The sequence below is a fragment of the Heloderma suspectum genome, chromosome 10 (genome assembly GCF_057233095.1).
Source record: "Heloderma suspectum isolate Gila_16-S chromosome 10, 16-S_ref, whole genome shotgun sequence".
NCBI classification, from domain to species: Eukaryota; Metazoa; Chordata; class Lepidosauria; order Squamata; family Helodermatidae; genus Heloderma; species Heloderma suspectum.
The window spans coordinates 9,404,479-9,426,324 of record NC_139467.1 but is presented as its reverse complement, the minus strand read 5'-3'; the positions used below and the strand labels follow the sequence as shown (position 1 = coordinate 9,426,324).

The window sequence follows — 21,846 nt, the reverse complement described above, 5'->3', positions numbered from 1 at the left end:
CTGATCACTCTCTTGACAGAATTACAGAGTTGGAAGGGATCCTGCATCTCTTTGCAGTCAAAGGCACTGGGCTGTAAGGGGTCCCTGAAAGGTCATTCAGACCATCCCCATAGTAGTACTATAGTACAGTGCAGAACCTCCCCCCGCCCCCGCCACTTGCAGGAATATCTAATGCTGTCCATTTTTGCTTGTGTGACCGCAACTCTTGCATAACCAAGCAACTTCTGCCAGAAGTTAATGAGAAAAAGAGAGGCTGACCAGGCAGCTTTAGAGAGATCTCTTTTATTACATGATCTGGAGGGGGCAGAGATTACACCCTCTGTGTTGTTGCAGGTGTACATTTCAGTATCCCCTTCCACACTGGTTTCCTTTCAGTAGTTGGGGAAGGCTATATCTTCCATTACTGGTGTGAAAAATCATTGATCTTGGGGAAAGACTGAGCTGTTCACCCACTGCTTAAGCTCCTGCTTGTGTTGTTGGAGTACCTTCAGAATGGGTGCCATGTAAGGCTGAAAGTGCTTGTTGACTGTCTCCAGTCCTTGCTGGAACTGCTCCTGGACCTGGGTGGTGTAAGGCTCAAGGGATTCATGAAATGTTTTGAAATCCTTGCTATAAGGGGACAGCTGAGGTCTGAAGGATTCCAGTTGCTGAGTCAGCTTCTCATGCAACTTGGTGTCCAGCTCCTGCATCCTGGCAATGAAGAGGGCACTGAAGAGGGTCTTTATGGACAGTTCCATCCTCTTTAGGTGTGGTTCAGTGTAGGACTGCAGGAACTTATAGAACTCCTCTGTCATAGGCCTCACTCTTTGCCTCACATCATACAAGCCTGTGTAACCTTTCTCCACAGCCCCCAACAATACCTCACCAATTAGTTCAAATGCCTCTGTGGTGTTAGTGGACAACTCCTGCTCCAGGTTGCTGAAGTGGTCACTGAGTTTTGAACTGACAACAATCAACTGGTCTCTGAAGTGGGGGGAGAAATACAGAGGATTGGGAAAATTGGGCAATTAAGAGAGGCTGTTCAAGGGGCAATGCACAAACCGCTCATCAATGATCTCACTCAATGATCTCACAGCAGTAAGCAAATACAATGGGCAGAATGTGCAAACAGGAAGCTTTTAATTAAAAGCACAGAATGCTTACAAATTTAAATTGTGATTTACCCGGAAAGACTGGCACTGCAATTACATTTTAAACTGGAGAAATCCTGACAAATTCTGTTTAGAAAAAAGAAGAAAGCTCAACAGAAAATGCAGGAATGCAGTGGCCTGGGTTCTCCATAATACATGAGTGAACAAAGAAAGCCACTTCCAGACTAAACTCTGTCCTGGTCCAAATACTCTTCATCTTAGATGAAGGGGTGGAGAGAATCCTTATCAAATGTGATGACACAAAACTGGAAGGGTTTAGCTAACCCCTCAGAATTCAAAATGGCCTTGATAGAATGGAAAACTGGGCTGAAATTAACAAAATGAAATTCAGCAGAGACAAACATTCTGGTATGGCACAGGAAGTGCAAGATTGCTGGGCATTGCCTTGATGGCTTTTTAGCAAATAAAGTGGTATATAAATAAATATAAATGCATAGGGGTTGGTGTAAAGCGGCACAACAGGAAAACAACAAGGAGGCTCTGGATTAACTGTGGATGCAGTCAGTCTTAAGGTAAAATATATAAGAAAGATAGAAAGACTAACAACAGAATATTTAAAAAATTAATTAGTCTTTCTATCTTTCTTAAATATAAACACATAAATAAATGAGAAAGAGAGAAAGATTCACAGATGGGGAATACCTGGGAAATGAACTCAGGATTAAACATTGTAGTTTAATGAGTCGGCACTGTGATGTGGCTGCAAACAGGGCTAATGCGAATTAGGATGCATTAACGGAGGCATCGTTTCCAAGCCACAAGAGTAATAGTTCCACTTTAATCTGCACTAGTCTGACCTAGGGATGTACTGATTGTGTAAAATCTGTTCCATCTGTTTTGCGGATTGTCAGGTGCCTTTTGTTCCATCATCTGCCCATCCATGGAATCAGATTTATTTCAGTATCCAAATTTGCACAAATTTGCCTTTGGGCAAATGCTCATTAGCACAAAATTGCACATGCAAAAATACGTAAATTCCCTCAAAATGCACAAATTCCCCCCAATGCACATTTTGCACTTTAGCTTATGGGGGAAATGAGCATTTTTGGCCATTTTGGCATATGTTTCTATGGACAAAACTTGCACAAAAATCGGGAAAGTTGGAAAGCTTTCCACACGTCAGGGGAAAAGCCGGTCCACTGCAGAATCCATGGGTTAGATTCATAAAAATATGAACTCATTTGGTTCTGTTGCGGATTTCTCCAGCATCCCTAGCGGGACCTCATCTGGAGTGCAAACTGGAATGGGTTCAGAGAAGAGCAACAAACATGGTCAGGGGCATGGAAAACAAGCCCAATGAGGAAACGTTGAAATAACTGGCTACGTTTAACCTAGAGATGAGAAGATGGAGTGGGGAAATGACAGCAGTCTTCTTAGCAGTAAGAGCAGAGCAGCCATGGATTCAGTGAGCTAGGTGGTGGTGGGCTCTCCCTCACTGGAGGTCTTCAGGCAGAGGTTGGTTGCTCAGGATTTCCTCTGCTGAGCAGGGGGTTGTAGATTGCCTGCAAGACCCTTTCCAATATCTCTGTTTCTAATTAATTCTAGTTCTAATTAATTCTAAGTAACATATTCCACTGTTAATATGGAAGCAGCCCAGGAGAAAGCCAGTTGTGGCATTCTTTTGTTCTCTTTTCCCCTTCCCCTGCACTGCCCCATGCAAAGGTCCTGTTAACCACAAACATTCTGAGGCTGTCATATAAGGATCCCAAACTGAGAACTTGGCAACTTTGGTCCCAGCAGTTGTAACCCCTGGTTCTCTGGTTAATGCCCCTGGTTCCCCTGTTCCCCTGGTTCTTTGGTTAATGCCCCCAGGCCTTTCATGCAGCCTTCCTCAAACAGTTGCTCTCCACAGGTGTTAGGCTATCACTCTCATCCCAGCCAGCATCCATAGCACTATCAGCACACATTTTCTGACCTGGGAGAGGACTGCAGCCTGGAAGTGGAAGGCTGATTTGCTTACCTCAGTTCCCGGCCAAGCTCTGACCTTGTGACTACCATCCACTTTTCGTTGAGTGCCAAGCTACTGTTTCTCACATAGTCCTTGGCTGCCTCCGCTACCCTGGCCAGCCTGGAGGAGTCCGGCTCACTTCCGAGGATGAGAGCCTGGGAACCTGGAAGACACAGCCCTTCTGCATCACATGGTTTGATGCGGGGCGGGGGGAGGGAGGGGAGCTGCGTGTTTGTTACACGGGGGCCTGAACCAAACCCTGCAGTATAGTCCATGTTATTGTTCCCTTGCTGCAGAGGCTGGGGCTGAGAGAGAAGGCGTTTACAGCAATGCTGCAATGTAGTTCGCTATCATCGTGTACTTATAAACATCTTCATACCCTGTAGCCGCTTTATTGTACAACAGTCAGGCTTATTAAATAGGGCTTAAAATGCTTCAGTGGAAGTTACTCAGTCACTCACTCATGCACTCACTCCACCCAGTCTCTTTCTGTGGTTTGCTTTGATTTTGAGCAAGGTTGTTGTTGTGAGGCTAAAATGGAGAGGGGGAGGACCATGTACGCTGCCTTGGGCTGTTATTCCAGTCTTTCCATCTCTATGGCCTGGATGCCTGCTATTGACCCGTTAGTGTGTCATGCCAAAATGGTACTTGCCTTTTCCAAAGACATTGTCTATGGTTCCAGTCATGTGCTATAAGCAACCGGGAACCCAGCGAGCTGCGATGCAGGTCAGCATTTCCTGATGTAAATTGAGACTATGGGGTATTTGGGGTTACCAAGATAACAAGTACTTAAAGACATTACAGTGAATTTTCACCAGTCATTTCATTTGTCCCTCTTTGACTGCTAGCACATCAAGAAAGAGATTAGACCTACACAGCCTTTGGTTATTGACACTCAAACAGTGAATTGCAGAATGGACTCTACTCCAACAAACTCAAATCTAGTTTTTTTGGAGCCTGGGTGTGAAGAAAGTGGAGAAGGCAGTTTGATCATGAGCTGAGCTGAGGGCCCTCCCTAACCTGGGGCACAATTTAGGGGCAGAAAAAGTGGGCCAAATGTTATGCAAAAATATGCCATTATGATCTAGCATCATTCTCTCCAGCCTCTTGCAGTGGTTGTCGCTGGGGAGGTGACTCCATAGTGGTATGTTGTAGGCAGATTTCCCAAAGTGAATGGAGCTGGTGGGGCAGTGAATCTGCTGTGGGTGCAGCCAGAACCAGTCAGAAGTCTAAAGGAGTTGGAGTTCTGACTGGTTCTGAGTGAAGCCTGGAGTGGATTCACCACCCAACTGACTTTGGAGCCACCAACCTCCACAGCCCCAAGTGATAGTCTCTCCAGGATGGCACCTTATTAGACACACAAGCAACAGAAGGGAAAGGCACTGGGTGCTGCACAAAAGCAAGAGAGAAGTGATTCTCAAAGTGCCTGAAATATTTATCCGATACACCTCTGCTGTCAGCCCAGGAAGGAGCAAAAGGACTTGTTGCTGAATATTTTGGGGAAGATGAGTGAAATTCCCTGAAGAAGGAATTATATTTCCAAAGTGCAGTGGACAAAGCAAACATTTCAGGTACTTTGAGAATCACCATATGAGACAGCCACTCTAGCATATTTTGGAGTTCTACTGTGCATGGAGGAAGAGAAAGTTAGAAGCAGATAAGAGTCCCCTGGCCTGACCAAACCAAAAAGGCCATCTAAGTCTAGTAGCCTGTTTCTGACAGTTGCCAGCCAAATGCTTCAAGGCAACAGGCTTCCCTTCTTGTACGTCCTGAGCACCTGATATTTAGAGGTACGCTGCCTTTGAACATGGAGGTTCTGTGTAGCTTTGGCTATTATAACTACTAGCTGTTAGGCTGTTGACAGGCCCATGTTCCCTGATTTGCTCTCTAACTCATTTTTAAAACCATAAAAATAAGCTCATCTGTGCTGGCTATCTCAGTCGCCATCACCTCATCTTGCATCAGTCAGTTCCATCAATCAGTTATGTGCTATGTGTGAGTGTGTGTGAAGAAGTAGTTTTCTCCATTTGGAACCCTGCTACCAATCACTTTCATACTAGATGCCGATCTAGAATTACGGGACGAAGATGTCCATGCTAGAACCTTGGAACCCCATTTGCCCTCCCTGCCATGGTGCCGAGAGGATGAGTATGAAAGAGAAGGGAGGAGCGACTGCTGCTTTCTCTTGCTTGTGTACTTCCCTGCTCATGGGTGGGCTTCCAGTGGGTGTCCTATCGTGGGTGACCCACCCACTCTGCATGCTCCTTTCCAGCCTTGGCTGCAGGGCAAGGGAAAGGAGGAAGGATTGCTATTTATTATTTACAATTTGAGCACCTCTCCTCATCAACAACAGGTGTTGATTGGTTTCCAATTGCCTTCCAGGCTCAGTTCAAGGTGTCCAGCTTAACCTTTAAAGCCCTCAACGGCTTAGGACCTGGCTGGATACCAGTTGCTGGGGAACCTGGGCGGGAGGGTGCTGTTGCACTCATATCCTGCTTGTGGGCTTCCCTCAGGCAGCTGGTCGGCCACTGTGTGAACAGAATGCTGGACTAGATGGACCCTTCATCTGATCCAGCACGGCTCTTCTTATGTTCTTAAGTTCTATCTAAGGGACCTGTCTTGTTCTGAACCTGCCTGGTTATTAAGATCAGCATGAGAGGCTGTCTTGAAGTCATCATTACCCGCAGGGGCCTGTTTGCTGGGCATGCATGAAAGGCCTTTCTCTTGTGTTGCTCCCAAACTCTAGAATATGCTCCCTCAAGAACTACAATTGGCCCCACTCTCTTGGCTTTTAGAAAAGGTGTGAAGACACATCTTTTTAATTTAGCCTTTTCAAATATTTTAAATTATTTTAAAACATTAGTCTAATGTTTTACTGTTTAAAATATTCTTGTTTTTTAAAATTGTGCTAAGTTTTTATTGTTTTGAATTCTTGTGCACTGCCTTGATGGCTTTTTAGCAAATAAAGCGGTATCTCAGTGATGATGATGGATAACAGACTGCATTCCTTCAGAATAAAAAGTGGTAGTGTTAAGCCTGCTTTTTATCAAGTTTATGAGGATTTGCTCAGTCTAAGGCTACCTTCTCACCAAAAAAGAGGCTTCAGAATTTCCCTCCAGCCTGGGGTAGCCCTTTTACCCACTGGTGGCCACAGCCAAGGCCAGGATGACCACAAGGATCTTCATGGTGATTCAGTGGAGAGTCCTGGGAAGCTGCTGGGTTGAAAGTGGAGGCTGTCTTTGAGCAATGGGAACTCAAGCGGGTTAAGTCCCCTTGTCCATCCTGCCTCCTGTCATTCATTAACCCAGGGCACTGGCCTAAGGTATGTGGTCTATAGACATGCTGGAATTCCATGCACCAACTCCTGGGTTCATTGGCACCATGCCCAAAACCACTGTAAAAAAAAGAAAAGAAAAAAGGAGGCACCAACAGTAGGAAGAAACTGAGATATAGATTGCTAAAGAAAGAAAGAAAACATTCCTAATTGCTTTTCAGGGGAAGATTGTTTGGGGGGTGTTGCTCAGTTCCCTGATTTATTGAAAGTTTGGAGCAGTCTCAATGGGCATTTCTACACCAGCCTAAAATCCTGCATTTAAAACAGGGCTTTCTGCTTCAGTTTTAAATGCAGGATCACAACTGACTCCCTTTACACACGCTTCCTCCCCCCCTTCTCCTTGTATCTGAGTCTTCCATTATCTTTCACTGATCTCGCTCCTCTTCTTGGCACTTTTTTCATGGAGGAGACTGAAGCGGAACACAATGGGGTAATTTGATAGCTCATTATCTGCGATCTATTTAAAAAAGGAACAAAGGGCATTTCGGGCAGGAGGCGCCCTGGAGGGACATGGCGTAATGTAAAGAGCCTGCAAACTTCTGTGAAGGACAAATCTCAATCCCAGGATAAAAGCTCCATGTGATGAAGCCCATTGTGTCAGGCTCCTTTAGTGCAGGGGTGGGCAAACCTCAGGCTTGCAGGGTCTACTTAGTTTGTTACTAGTACCCTGAGATCCAACAAACAGATGTAACATGTAAAAGACTTTGGTGTGAAAGACACACACAGAGGGTGCTTCCAGCCAGAGGGCTCCTAGGTCTACCAGTCCGAAGGCATGGTGCAGCTTTTCCATCTTTTCTCCCTTAACAGAACTTTTCTGGTAAGAAAAAAGATGGAAGGAGCAGTGGAAAAACATGGGAGGGCCACAAATGGAAGATAATGCCGTCTGGACCCTGCTGAAACATTCTGTGAATGAGACAATGCAATAAAAGCTTCATCATGAAACACCTCCCGATTCAAAGAATTCTAACCCAGGAACTTGTTTTGAATCCAGAACTGAACAAAGCTCACAGTTTTTCCACACAAAAATCCATTTCTGGTTAGCCCAAGCTTTCTTAATTCCAGCATTTCACATAATAAACGTGCTAGTCTTTTAAGTGCCCAACACCCTGTGTTGTTTCATTCCAGCAGTATAATTTAAGATGCAGGGGAGTCATTTTGTTGCTGCTATTCTTAAACAATTGGGAGCCAGAAATACTTTTTGAACTACTGCTAATCACCCGAAGATCTACCAGGAGCTAATCTACATGGCTGATTTAAGGCGGAGGGAGAGCACATCAGGGTCATTTGTGACAGATGACGTTGTCGCCAATCCACAGCCAACCAGCAGCTTCCCTCTTGAAAAGTCGCATTTTTGGAAAGTCCTTTTAGTCCATATTTTTTTACTTAAAGTGGCTCCCAGGTTGTTCTGCTGCAGTGTGCCCTGTCCCCCTACATTAAATCGTGGGCATGCATGCCTCTGTGATGTGGCTGTGACCTGGCAGTGACATGGTCAAGAGGTGAGGCCACCCCTCCCCCCTTCACTCTTTTCCCCCATTGGCAGTAGGGTGCACAGTCTGCAGACTGTCTTTCCCATTCAGAATACCACAGCTGCGCATTTTCAAGGAGTCAGGATAGCAAAGTAGTTGCTTTCACCCGTCAGAGTAACTAGCCTGCCTTTCCCATTCATGGAAGCACTGCAGCGAGGTTTCAGAATAATGCAGTTGTTGTTTTCACCAGAGTAACTAGCCTGCTTTTCCAATCGTAAAAGCGCTACAGCTCTGTTTCTAGCCGTCACAATTGCTAGTAGCAGCTTTCGCAATTCACGGTATGTAGCCTTATTTCAGAGCACAGTAGCAGGGGGAGGCTGGATAGGGGTGGGAAACAAGCCTCTCTCATTCACTTAGAAGCATCTCTCGCCAAGGGGGAGAAGCAGCTTATGGGGGGGGGAGCACCCACTGAGCTTGCTTTCAGCACTTCCTGTCCTCCCCCAAGCAGCCTCCAGTCAGGAATATGATCTTGGTATGAGATCAAGCAACATCACACATGCCCAGCAATCCCAGGCTATACAGAAAATGGGCAGCGGGGGGCGGGGGGGTTTCATGATATATAGAGTTCCAGCCATGGAAAGGGAATGCAGACAGAGCAAGGCTGGGATCCTCCACATTCTTCCCAGGGAGAAAGTCCCTCTGAATACAGTGGGACTTACTCCTGAATAAGAAGGTGCAGGATGACCCTTCCTGGCTGCAAAACTCGGGCACAGTGCCTCCTTTGAACAGCGTGAGGTTTACTTTTGAGTAGACACACACATAGGACGGAGCCGCATGGAACTAAAGTGTGTGTGTGTGGAGCTCCTGGTGCTGACCGCCCCTTCTCCTCCTGCTCCCTGTATTATGCACGTTTCAGCAGATTGCAGAAACACTACTGCAAAATACTGCTACTGAAGGCTCCCGCTCCTGGCTTCCCCCTTGCCTTCCCATGTGTGTATTCGTCGTTGATTGTGCACACAACATATTGTGAATAGTTAGCCTGGGGACAGACATTCTGCACTGAAGGAAAGGGCTGGAGAAGATGCCTCCCTCTGCTAGCCTCTGCTTCCCCAGCCCCAAACCCTTTTTTTTCTGCAGGAAAGCCTCCCCCACACACACACGCATGCACGCACAGGGGGGAGTGTGGACAGGGGCAGGGAACAAGCCTCTCTCATTCGCTGAGCTGGGTTGATGACATTCCGTTCTACTCCGCCTACTTAGAATGAGAGGCGCTTTCATGGGACCCATGAAAGCGGGTTTTTAGGTGCTGTATACTCCGCTTCTCCTGCTTCATGTGCCCCTGATGGACCAAAGCAATTCCTAGAAAATCTGGATATAACTGGAAAGCCCTTCTCATTCCGCTTCCATATAGATGCCCCCCAGGAGGGACCAGTCTAGTTTCTGCCCACCTCTGATGTAGAGAAGGGAGCACCGGAAATGCGTAATAATACCTTCATACTAATTGCCGTGGTTACTTGTACCGGGGAGATGGCATGCTTACGTCTTAATGGTGTCTTAACAAAGAATCTCCACTGTTAAAATACCCTCACATTTTCGCCTTGATGTTCTTGTTCTTATTTTTATTCTGGTTTTTGTACAGATTCTAGCAATCAGGGCAAAGTCAACTGATCTTTCAGCCTTTAAAAACAAAACCCCCATCCACGCTGCATCTTGCTGTACTGAATGGCAGAGCAGCTGTTGCTTTTTAAAATGGTGTTTCTGGTTGCAGCCTGTTCCATTAACATAAAGTACTTAAATACTTTGGATTAGAAGTAAGGTCTTTGGTCCAATTCTAAGCTGCAGTAAGGGAGTGGCCCTGTCCTCAGACTTCCAGTCCTGACCCTTCCTTTCCCAACTGCTTCCTTTTCTAAATCCTGACTCTACTTAGTTTCATTCCTCAAAATACACCCCCCTTTTCTTCTCTGTTCCATACAAACGAATGGAATAAGGAAAAGAGGGGCTCCAGTTGGGAAAACCATGGGAGAGAGAAACATCTACTCCCTACTCTGGATCTTTGGGACAACAGCATCCAGGTTGGGGAGGATTTTTGTTGTTGTTGCAATTTTTCCCTGTTCCGTAAAGCGAACGGATACTTTTGCTCCGTTATACCCATCTAGCCAGGGACAATGGTTCAGTCAGGCAAAGGGCGGTGGCGGTGGGGTGTTAGCAGACACACACAGTTTCCTCTGCATTAAGCCCTGTTGTTGCAGGGGAATAAGCATGGTTGGCGAGGCTGGGAATTTTATTCTCCCTGGATTTTCTGATTGGCTTGAAGCCTCTGCAATTATGCTCTCCAAGCAGTTGCCTATCGTAACTCCTGGCCTGCGTCAGCAATTGACAACTTATTTTTGTCCCTAGAACCCAGATCTCCCAGCTCGCAGTCCAGCACTCTCGCCACTACACTACACTGGCCTGGGAGCAAGCCCCATTGAACACACAGGTATTTCCTTCTAAGTCAACATGGATAGGACAGGGCTGCAAGTCACCTAGAATAAAGTGTGAGGCCCCCTTAGGAAGGAGAGATGCATGTCTGAGAAAACAAGTGGGGATCAGCAACAAAGAGCTGCAGAGTGGAGAGGGCTCCTCCTCAGGGTTCCGGCCAGTCAGCCGGCCAGGCACTTTCGTGGGACACTCTATTCCCATCCACATCCTCTGGTTTTCCATTTCCCCCCACAACATTCTGTATCCACGGAGCATGCTCAGTCCCCATTGGGCTCCTTTGGTGTTTTTCTTCCCTTTCCGTTTCCCCCCCCCTGAAAATGCTTTGTACGTCTTCTGCAAACACTGAGAGTTCCCCAGGTCTGCTGATACCTCTTTATTGTGCATGGATGATACTGCTTTGGCTCCATACGGATCCATCCACTCAGATAATGAGTTAATTATTAGCATATAGGATACCATAACCCCATCTCAGGGAAGGGCAGGTTGTAAATCTAGTAAGATTGATTTGTTCATTTCAGTCTTCTTGCCGCTGAGCATCAAACCGATGCTGATCTCTAGCCACATCCTGTCCACTGTTTTGGTACCTGCACATACATGTGCTTTTGTTGATGTTGTTCTTCCAGCCTGGCAATGTTCTCCTTATTCAAGGGAACAACTAGGTGGGACTGGATTCCTGTCTCAGAACCAAAGCTTGGGACTCTGCAGTGGCCAAAGAGAATTCATACCTCAAATCTGTTTACTGCTGGAGGTGAGATGGGGGAAGTATGTGTCTGAGGGCCAAACTAGACATGACATGAATTAGTGTACATGGTGTTTGTTATTAGAGTAACACACAGGGAAACCTGAGCAGCTTTAGGGCTGTATAGGATCTGGAGGGGTAGTTCAGCTCTTCCTCTTCCTGCCACAATCCTGACAAAAATGGCCTCTTCAAAGCTGTCATTTCAAGGGAAGCCTCCATGCCCCTTCAATGCAAGTAGCAGCTTTGGAGAGGGGGAAGAAAGAGTTAAACTGCCCTTTCTCTGATACCCTCAAGGCTGCTCAGACCATCTCACCCACACTGCCATGTACATAACAACAAACATGCATTCACACAATATCAAGGCTAGATTGGCCCTACAAAGCAGACCATGGGCTTCTTCACAGGAAGCTTTTATCCTGCTATTGAGATTACTCATTCATGGAAGTTTGCAGGCCCTTTAGATGATGCTGTCAACCTCCAGGGCACCTCTTGCACTAAATGACTTTTTCCCCAATTTTAAATAGATTGGAGATAATGAGGTATCTCCGTGAAAAAGGGAAAGATGCAAGAAGAGGAGCGAGATCAATGAAACCTATGGAAGACTCAGATAAGAGGGAGAAGGAGGGGGAAAGGGGGTGGGGAGGAAGCACATGTATAAAGGGAGTCCGTTGTGATCCTGCATTTAAAACAGAAGCAGAAAGATTTTAGGCTGGTGTAGAGAAGATGCTCCATATAGGGATGGTGGAGAATTCCGCCACGGACCCAAATGAGGCCAGATTCTTTTGAATCCGGTCTCCGGAATCTGTGGCAGCACGTATCACTTACCTCCGCCTCCCAAGGATTCTCTCCGGAACGGCACACCGGCTCCGGATCACTTGCGATATGGTAATGGCGGCCACCATTACTGTATCGCTGGGAGGAATACAGCCACAAATGGCATAGTGGACACCATTTGCATCTGTAAAGCCCTTAGTTTAACCTAATTTATGGCTGCATTTAAGTTAAACGAAGCACTTTATGGCCGCAAGTGGTGCCCATTACACTATTTGCGGCTGTATTCCTCCCAGCGATATGGAGGCAGTGTGCGGCTCCGCTGAATCCTCCTGACACGGAGCCGCTTGGGAGGATTCCGAGGTGAGGAACAGATTGCCTCCCCCCCAGGTGGATTCCCCCACGGACTGGAAGGTAGGGAATCCGCCCGTCCCTAGTCCATTGAAGTCTGGGATGCCCACTGAACACAATGTTCTAAGGAGAGGAGTGGGTAACAAACTTTATAAATGGTGTGAACAGTTCAGGGGCGAGCTGCCCTACAGGGCTACCTAGTATTGATCACTTTGGCTTCTATGAACTTTTAACCGACTGACCAACCAACCAAACAAAAGCAGGATAATTAATGAGAAACTTGGTTCATATAAGACAGAGACATTGTTAGGGGCATCTCCTTTATTGCATGATCTGGAGCAGGGGGATGGATTACAGATTACCACCACCACCCCAGCCAAGGTATTGAGGGTGGTCTGGCTTCTTTCACACTGATTTCCATTTAGTGGTCGGCCAAGGTTCCATCCTCCATTACTGGTGAGAAAAATGAAAGATTTGGGGAAGCAGAGTTTTTCTCACCCCCTCCCTAAATTCCTGTGTGCATTTTAGGCTTTTCTCCAGAATGGGGTCAATGTAAGGCTTCATGGTCTACTTGACCACCTCCACTCCTAGTTTGAACTGCTCCTGGACCTGGTCGGCATATGTCTCGAGGGACGTCTGGAATTCTTGAAACTTCTTGATGAAAGTGGACATTTGAGGTCTGAAGGATTCCAGCCAGTTCTCATTCAGCTTGGCATTCTGCTCCTGCATCCTGGTGACGAAGGCAAGGTGCAGGGACTCTGGGTATGAGCCCACCCCCTCTAGGATTGGATCAAAATGTACGGCCAGCACATGTTAGCAGGGCTTTAAAGAACTCCTCTGGGGTAGGCCTCCCGTTTCTCGTCACATCGGTCATAGCCATGACCCACAGTACACTAGTACCAGACTGCATGCTTTCATGACTACAGGGGTAACTCCTAGGGATGTACGAAAGTCACTTACCTTTTGACGAAATGTGATTCGAGGTGGGGGGGGAGGCGCCCTGTCCCTCCCGCCGTGAATCCTGACCGGCCGGGTCTGCAAATGGCGGCGGCTGTAGCCGCCGCTGTTTGTGTCCCTGCAGTCAGCCGTGATAGGCTATGTAAATGTTTATGTAGCCTATCACGGCTGAGTAAAAAAGAACAACCCCCCCGCGTGTACGCAAATGGCGGCGCCCATGGGCGCCGCCATTTGCGTACGCGCGGGTTTTTTGTTTTTTTTTACTCAGCCGTGATAGGCTACGTAAACATTTACGTAGCCTATCACGGTATTTTTAAAAAATCTAGCCGTGATAGGCTACGTAAATCTTTACGTAGCCTATCATGTTTTTTTGTTTTTTTGTTTGTTTTTACTGGAAATGGCAGCAGCGGCAGCCGGTCGGAAGACCGGCTGCTGCCGCCGCCGAACCACCGCCGAACCGCCGCCGAACCGCCACTGGAGCCGCCGCCGCCAGGGAGATTCACCCAAGGTAAGTCCCGTCCGGGGGGGGGGGGGGCGGGAGGGCAGACCGTTTCGCCACCGATTTCGGGGGGCCGAATGCGCTGGCATTCGGCCTCCCCGAGATTTGTGGCAAAATTCTCTGACATCCCTAGTAACTCCTCCTTCAGGTTATGCAAGTGCCTGCTGATGTTTTGACTGGCATCAAACAGTTGATCATAGCAGAACAAAGGAAGAGGCCTGGGGAGAGTTACAGAGGGAAAGCAGAGGAAGGGGCATAGCTGAGTGGTAGAGCACATGGTTTGAATGCAAAATGTAAATGGTTTTTAAACTTTGTGTATTGTATTTTTAATGTTTTAAGTCTTTGTAAACCGCCCAGAGAGCTTCGGCTATGGGCGGTATAGAAATGTAATAAATAAATAAGGATAATAATTTCCACTAAATAATTTTTTAAAAGGTTCTGATAATGATGGGGGGGGGGTCATTTTTGTTTTTTGCAGCTGCTGTGACCCATTGCAGAGCTTGCTTTTAGTCCTATCAAAAATAAATATGGATGCACGGTTGGCTCATGGCTTAAAAAAAAGTCCTAGACTGATAATTCCTTTCTCTGGAGATGAGACTTCAAGTTCCTGGTTATTTTTGATGTCACTGATTTTCTCCCCTGTGAGAGGTTACAGTGACAGCTGCTCATAGGAGAAAATGGAGAAAAACAGGACTTTGTTGCAGCTGTGATTTGGCAACAGCATGTCCCTGCTCCAGCCCCTAAAGTAGAAACAAACAGGAGATCTTATTTCATGTGAAAAAAAGATATATTTTTAAGAAGTTGACATGCCTGTGCAAATGCAGCATGTTGTGTACAACAACCCTGCAATGTAGTCCACTACATTGGACTACAGCATTATTATGTTGTTGTTGTTCAGTCATTAAGTCGTGTCCGACTCTTCGTGACCCCATGGACCATAGCACACCAGGCCTTCCTGTCAGCCGTGAAATTAAAAGACGCTTGCTCCTTGGGAGGAAAGCTATGGCACACCTAGACAGCATAGTAAGAAGCAGAGACATCACCTTGCCGACAAAGGTTTGTATAATCAAAGCTATGGTTTTCCCAGTAGCAACGTATGGCTGTGAGAGCTGGACTATAAAGAAGGCTGAGCGCCGAAGAATTGATGCTTTCGAACTGTGGTGCTGGAGAAGACTCTTACGAGTCCCCTGGACTGCAAAGAGGTCAAATCAGTCCATCCTAAAGGAAATCAACCCTGAGTGCTCATTGGAAGGACAGATACTGGAGCTGAAGCTCAAATATTTTGGCCACCTAATTTGAAGAGAAAACTCCCTGGAAAAGACCCTGAGGCTGGGAAAGATTGAAGGCAAAAGGAGAAGGGGACGGCAGAGGATGAGATGGCTAGATAGCATCACCGATACAATGAATATACTTAGGTCCAAATGAAACATGATATTGATTGCATGAATAAATTAACATGCATGTTTGTTTGTTTTTAAAGTAAATAGCCATGGAGGAAACCTGAGCAACATTCATTGAAGGCTTCCCTCCTGATGCAAAAAGCAGCTTCAGGATGGGTGAGCGGGCATTTTCATCAGGACCATTGTGAGAAGGAAGGGTTAAACTCTGCCTCCCTACCCGCTACAGTCCTGACGCTGCTCAGCATCCCCCACAACTGCTATTTACAACATGAAAGCAATTAACATCACATCTAGTTTTACCTTTAGAAATATCTAATACACTACAGCTATACTGGTCAAGTTTTTCTGGCAGCTGTTTTGCATTTCCTACAAAAGAGATCCCCCTGCCTCCACAAAAATACCTCCAGTTCCAACAAGGATATCACTCATTAAGGGCACAATCCTATGCATGCTGAGACATTAAAAAGTCCTGCAGCTCCCAGGATTCCCCAGCCAGCCATGTAGATGTGCTTGTGCTCCATTAATTTTCTTGCAGATGTGTCATGCTCTTACCACTACAATAGTATAAAACAGAGTTCTGAAATCAAACCAGAAGCCACATAGTGTTTTGTTCTAGTCTTTCTATTTTGGAGGTCTGGCTTCCCGCTGTTGGCCCATTAGTGTGTCACACCAAAAAGGGACCTGCTTTTCCAAGGATGCTGTCTGTGCTTCTGGCTGTATGTTTCAGGACCCCAAAAATCAGCCAGTTGTCATGTGGACTTTTGCTGTTCTGGAAATCTGTTCTTCAGACTGAAGGGTTATTTTAGATTACCGAGATAACAACCACCCAAAGATACAAACACTAATTTCCAGTCCTTCATACGCCCTTTTTGGACTGCTGGTGCCCATGCATCAAGGAAGAGGTTAGGTCTCTACAGTCCCTGGTTGTTGACACTGAAACAGTGATTTGCGAAGAGGACTTTGCTCTAGCAAAGCAAATCTAGGATGTTTGGACCCTGGGCCATAAAGAAGGTAGGCAGGCGAATTTGACCATGAGCTGGTGAGCTGAAAGTGTCCTTAAACTTGGGCATAATTTAGGGGCAGCAAAAGTGGAGCCAATGCGACCCAAAATGCGCCACTTCCGTTGGTCCTTGCATCATCAGCTCCAGCCTTTTGCAGTCATTATGGGTGTCCAGCTTCTTGCAGAGCTGACATCAAGGGTAGGCATAGTAGGGCCCCTGCCAACGGCTCACACCCCAGCAGGGGCCCAAGGAAAAGAGCCCCGTGGAGTTGCTCCTCTTCACCATTTCAACCTGCTTGTTCACCTGCCTCTCGCTCTGGCCCAGATAACTGTGGTGGCAAAAAGGAGAAGCAGTAGATGATACTGCCTGTTTGCTCCCTGGCTCTCTGTCTGTCAAGCAAGCAAGCGGTAGCAAAATGAGAAAGAAGATGAGGAAAAAGAGCAGCTGGTGACAGCGGTGGTGACAAGGTAGACCCACTGAGAGATGGGGCCTATTGAGAGTGTCTTGCCCAAGGGCTCACAAAAACCTGGAGCCAGCATTCCGGGTGGGGAAGTGGTTCTTCAGCATTGGCATGTTGTATGCACGTTTCTCAATGTGATAATCTCTCTAGGGTGGCACCATATAAGACACCCACTCTAGAAAATCTTGGAACTGTGGTGGCTAGGGGCAGTAAGCAGGAGAGGAAGTAATAAGGAATGAAGAATTGCCTTGCCTGATCAGAGTTCCATCTAGTCTTGAATCCAGTGGTGTAGTGGAGGCAGGGCTTGCAGGGATGCAGCCCTGGCACCTTTTCATCAGCAGGAACTCTGATGTCATCTGCCACCCCCCTCAGAATTCCCTGTTCCCTCTGAGCTTAGCTGCCATCCTCACTGTAGCTGTGGGGAGGGAATGAATTTTCCAAGCAACAATATATTGTTCCATGTTGGAATGCAAAGTATTTGGGATGACTTGGTCTGGAAGGGGCAATTAAGACCTCTTCGCTTTACCAAAGACGTGCTCCTGGTGGAGATGAAAACTCCTAGAACTGGTTTGTTGATATGGATTGACACAGCTGCCTGAAATTTTTAGACTGCCCTTGGAGAGGTAGTTCAATCCAGCTGGGTGTGTGGATGTTTTCTGTTGGAGGGGGAGCGGGGGAGGTACAATGAAGGAGCTTAGGGAAGGCTAATGGGTAATGTTGGGGTGCTAAGGGAGTGTGCAAGGGGGCTGTTTAAATGAGAAGGGATCTGTCCATGAGGGCTGAGTTGAGAGGGTGAAGTTTCCATAGAGTATCATATTTTGAAAACCTAAAATGTTTGTGTTTGAGTGAGTGAGTGAGTGAGTGAAAAAGATTTTAACACCCCTGCATTTTTCTCAGACGTCCAGTTGAAATACCCCTGCCTTACTCTCAGCTGCACTGTTTTTGGATCGCAGTTGAAGGCTGTATATCTGACAAGGTTGTACAATCTTAGAAGGGGGCGTGGCTGTGACTGTCACGGAGGGACCCTGCACTTCTGAAACTGCCACTACGCTACTGCTTGCATCCTGTTTCCAACAGGAGCCAGTGAGATGCTACTGGAAAGCCCAGAAGCACTCTGTGGGAGAACAGCCATCTCATGCTGTTTGGGCTTCAGCACAGAATCATAGGGCTGGAAGGGGCCTACAAGACCATCGAGTCCAACCCCCTGCTCAATGGAGGAAGCCTGATTCCCATCCCAGGTGGTTTCCCATCCAAGTACTAACCAGGGCTGACCCTGCTTAGCTTCCAAGATCGGACGAGATCAGGCACATCCAACCCTTTGCATCTAACATCCAGAGACCAGGGGGACCTCTGCATTTGGAGGTCCCTTTTAGCTATCATGAAAGAACTAAAGAGCTGCTGAATGAATGACTACATAACACAATTTCTTGAAAAAGATGGCACTACCTAAATTTCAGTAGAGATACAGAGGCTTGGTATTTGGAATTCATTGAAATGCTGCTGAGGGGATCAGCCCTGCTTACTTGTGAGTAGACATGCGTTCCCCTTATTTTCACCGTAGTCTACTTTAATGTTTACGTAGACTAGACGTGCCAAATAAGGAACGCAAATGGCGGTGCCCATGGGCGCCGCCATTTGCGTACGCGCAGTTTTTGTTTTTTGTTTTACTCAGCTGTGATAGGCTACATAAACATTTACGTAGCCTATCACGGCTGACTGCAGGGACGCAAACGGCGGCGGCCGGGATTTGCGGCAGGAGGGACGGGGCGCCTCCCCCCGGGCCAGAATTTCGGGGGGGAGGGACGGGGCGCCTCCCCCCCGGGCCAGAATTTCGGGGGAGGGACGGAGCGCCTCCCCCCCACCGCGAATCAATTTCGTCATACGGTAAGTGACTTTCGTACATCCCTACAGTAGACATGCAAAGGTTTGGTGCTTGGGATGCTATTCAAAAGTGCTGCTGATTCAGTCCTTCTTACTTCTGAGTAGACCTGCAGAGGCCTGCCCTTCTTACTTCTGAGTAGGCTTAAAATGGGCGAGAATCACATTTTGCCCCATCCACTCTACCTTTGGCCGCACCCACAGATGGAACACAGCCCCCAAGACCTTTGCCAGACTGGAATCTGACTGGGGAGATGGGAACTGCTCACAGTGTTCTGCATGTGGCCACATCATCCATTTATGTAGCGGGTGTAATGAGCCTGGCTGTTTTATTTTTGTACTGGAATGGATCCAGAGATACATGACTGCGGGAGAGATTTTGATGGTGGCGCTGAAAACAGTTGCCAAGGAACGAGCAGAAGACTTCACACCATACAGATTAAGTGCAAGCACACCTCTTGAGACCTTCCTTGTGCAAAAGACTGGGCAATGCCTTTCCCATCAAAGTTCTTGCGCTACACCTGGGAAAGCCCTTCTGCTTGCAGAAGCACGCCTCTGGATCCAACCCAGTCTCTTTCCAAATCATTCCTAACATGGAGCTTCTCTCTTTCACCTCTGCTGCATACTGAATTCATGTTTTCATGAACTATCCCCTGCCCACAACCCCAAGATCACTTTCCTGGATAGTCATGGGGCTATTTCAGATCCTTTCCACAATCCACATATACATGAAGTTAGGACTTTTTTTTTTGCCCCAGTGTGCATCACTTTGCATTTAACAATACTGAATAATTCTGGCTGGGGAATGCTGGGAGTTGTAGGGCTTTTTCTGTCTAAGCACGCATAGGAATGCACTCTAGCTTGCTCAGTATAGATAGATTACTGATGTAGTCTTGTTCCCTATTTTTTTTAGTGTGCATTACCACAACATCCTTTCCCCTACCCCACCTCTGCCTTTACTTTACTAAACTTGCTTAATTGGATTACTGGGCTTTTCCTATTTTAAACTTTCAAGGAGGGAGGTTGTAGTTTCCCCTTCCCACACTGCCTAGATCGACTGAAGGTGGGTTAAAAGACAGGCTACGGGCTGGCCAGCAGAGATTGGGTTTTGTGGGCAGTCTACTTCTGAGTAAATGCTAGTAAGCTGGAGGGGTTCCAACACCCCGTGCATGAGGCTCGCTGTACCTTTGAAAAGGTTGTGGCCGCAGTTTCCCAAAAAGTACAAGGGTCATGTCCACGACCTAGCTGGAAGACAGGCACTTCCCCCATTCTGTATACAAAAGCCAAAGAGACGGGCAAGTTGAATCTCACTTGGACACTGGCAATGGTTCAACATCCTCCACTGCACCTGAGGGCCAGATGCTCGCTCAGGGCACCCAGGTCAGGCTACCTGACACACACAGCTCTCTGTTTCTTGTCCCTCAGCATTTGCTGCCTCACTTTGCCTAATGGTAGGGCTGTCTCCATCTCCAGATGCCATGCACTCAGCCAAAAAGAGGCTTCAGGATGTCCCTCCGGCCTGAGGTAGATCCTCCACTCACCTGTGAAGACGGCCAAGGCCAGTGTGATGACAAGGAACTTCACGGCGGTTCAGCAGACAGCCCTCCAAACTGGCTGGGATGCTGTCTCTGAGCAACGGGAATAAGTCCACATTCACCTCTGTCTCCTGACATCCATTATCACAGGGCACCGGCACCGGTGTCCGTGATGTGTGGGAGTGTAGGCGCTCCTCATGACAGTCCCCATGGCCTTGCCCCCACGGAGAGTTCATAAATTCAGGGGTTGATCCATATCAACAAACCACTTCTTGCCAGTTTTCATCTCTACCAGCAGCAGGTCTTTTGTAAAGGGAATGGCTCTTAACTGCCCACTCTAGAACAAGCCACCCCAAAGCATTACAACAGGGATAGCTCACAACTATATATTGTTGCTGAGAAAATGCATCTCTCCCCAGCAGCTAAACTCAGAGGGGATTGGGAATCGGGGGGGGGGGTGTGAAGAGAGAGAGAGAGAGAGAGAGGGGTTGTCAGTGTCCCTGCTAATACAAAAGTCCTGTCATCGTGTCCCTGCAAACCCTGGTTTCATTACACCACTGTAGACATGGAAGGCTCTATCAGGAGATGAGCCAAGGTTGTGAATTTGGGGCACAATTTAGGGGCAGGAAATTTGAGGGAAATGTCACCCCAAGTATCCCTAAAATCTCTCCACCTTCTCTGTATTATTCTTAATGTTATAAGCCTCTAACATGGCCCCCGTGAGGGCTAAACTACATGGTATGTGTTTAAACAAATATGCTTAACCTGTCCTTCATTATCACAGGGCGCTGGGCCCAGGTGTCTGTTGACATGTGGAAACTTCCTTCTCCATCCATTGGGGTCATTGTCTCAGTATCTATAACATCATCATTCTTACTGTTCTTATTTTCCACATTTCCTCTGAGAACAGAGCCCAGAGCGGCTACCAACAGGAATTTAAAACAAACTGCATCAATAGAGCAGATACAGTAAAATGTGGCAAGAATGCAATAAAAAACAGCAGCAGAAAAAGTATAGCTAAATGCATAGCCCGTCAGATGATGATGGACTACAGCTCCCATCAGCCCTAGTCTGGATAGCCAAGGGCAGTTGCAGTCCAACAACATCTGGAGGACTACATGGTCCCCATCCTGGCATTAAAATTATTTTATGCCAAAGCTGCTGACCTTATTTTATAATAATGTTCCTGTGTTGCTTTTCCACTTAATTATCTGAAGAACTGGACAAATATGATCGCTATGTTATGTGAGGAGATAGCAAAGTTTGAGTTGGTGCTAAAACCAAAGGAGTGGAGGACGGAGGTTAGCAGCAGTTCCTAATGTAAAAGCTTATTTTGTAAAGGAGGTAAGTCCCATTCTGAGCAGTCCTCTGCAACGTTAATTAGTATGTTTGTCCTTGAAGCTTCTCCTCCTTTTATTTCTTCATGTTCAGTACTGGGGTAGCATTGGCCAATGATCTGCACCTTAATGTATTGGTCCCTGTTCCCCTGGTGGGAGGGGGCTTACTGATTTCCTCTCATTATTTTCTTTTCATGTTTTATTGCAAAATAGTGCTATTTTGCAATAAAACGAGGAAAGAAGAGGAAAAATGAAGGAAATCTGTCATTAAAGCTCTCCTATAGGGAAAAGGAACTGACTAATTAGGGAGCTATTAACCAGTAGTGCTACAGCTGCACTGAACAGGAAACAATAACAAAGGGCAGAAGCTGCAAGGAGGAAGCTTCTATTTAAAGGCACAGTAGCACTAAAAAATCAGCATAAAATGGGTCTGAAAATAAGACTGAAGGACAGCACAGCAAACACTAGAATGGACTACAATAACAACATCACTTAGATACTCCATCAAAAGTGAGTAAAGGGAAGATGGCAATTTCAA

General features: G+C 46.8%; 1 protein-coding gene across 1 annotated transcript; it reads right to left on the bottom strand.

Moving 5' to 3' along the window:
- Positions 1 to 269: 269 nt before the first annotated feature.
- Positions 270 to 12,021, bottom strand: LOC146337631 (uncharacterized). Its single transcript, XM_084816292.1, has 4 exons — positions 11,945 to 12,021; positions 10,965 to 11,079; positions 3,112 to 3,404; positions 270 to 963 (listed from the first exon to the last, which is right to left on the bottom strand). The coding sequence occupies exons 1-4, from the start codon at positions 12,019 to 12,021 to the stop codon at positions 417 to 419; spliced, it is 1,032 nt and encodes a 343-aa protein (XP_084672418.1). The 3' UTR covers positions 270 to 416.
- Positions 12,022 to 21,846: the final 9,825 nt, after the last annotated feature.

Bases quoted from the DNA above. Each gene is read 5' to 3' on its own strand.
- LOC146337631 (XM_084816292.1), bottom strand. From the start codon at position 12,021: ATGGTGGCCGCCATTACCATATCGCAAGTGATCCGGAGCCGGTGTGCC. The intron at 11,080-11,944 runs GTAAGTGATACG...TGGCCACTGCAG, and splicing joins AGAATCCTTGGGAGGCGGAG to AGTCCCAAGCTTTGGTTCTG. The intron at 964-3,111 runs GTAAGCAAATCA...CCCCCACTTCAG, and splicing joins GAGCTTGGCCGGGAACTGAG to AGACCAGTTGATTGTTGTCA.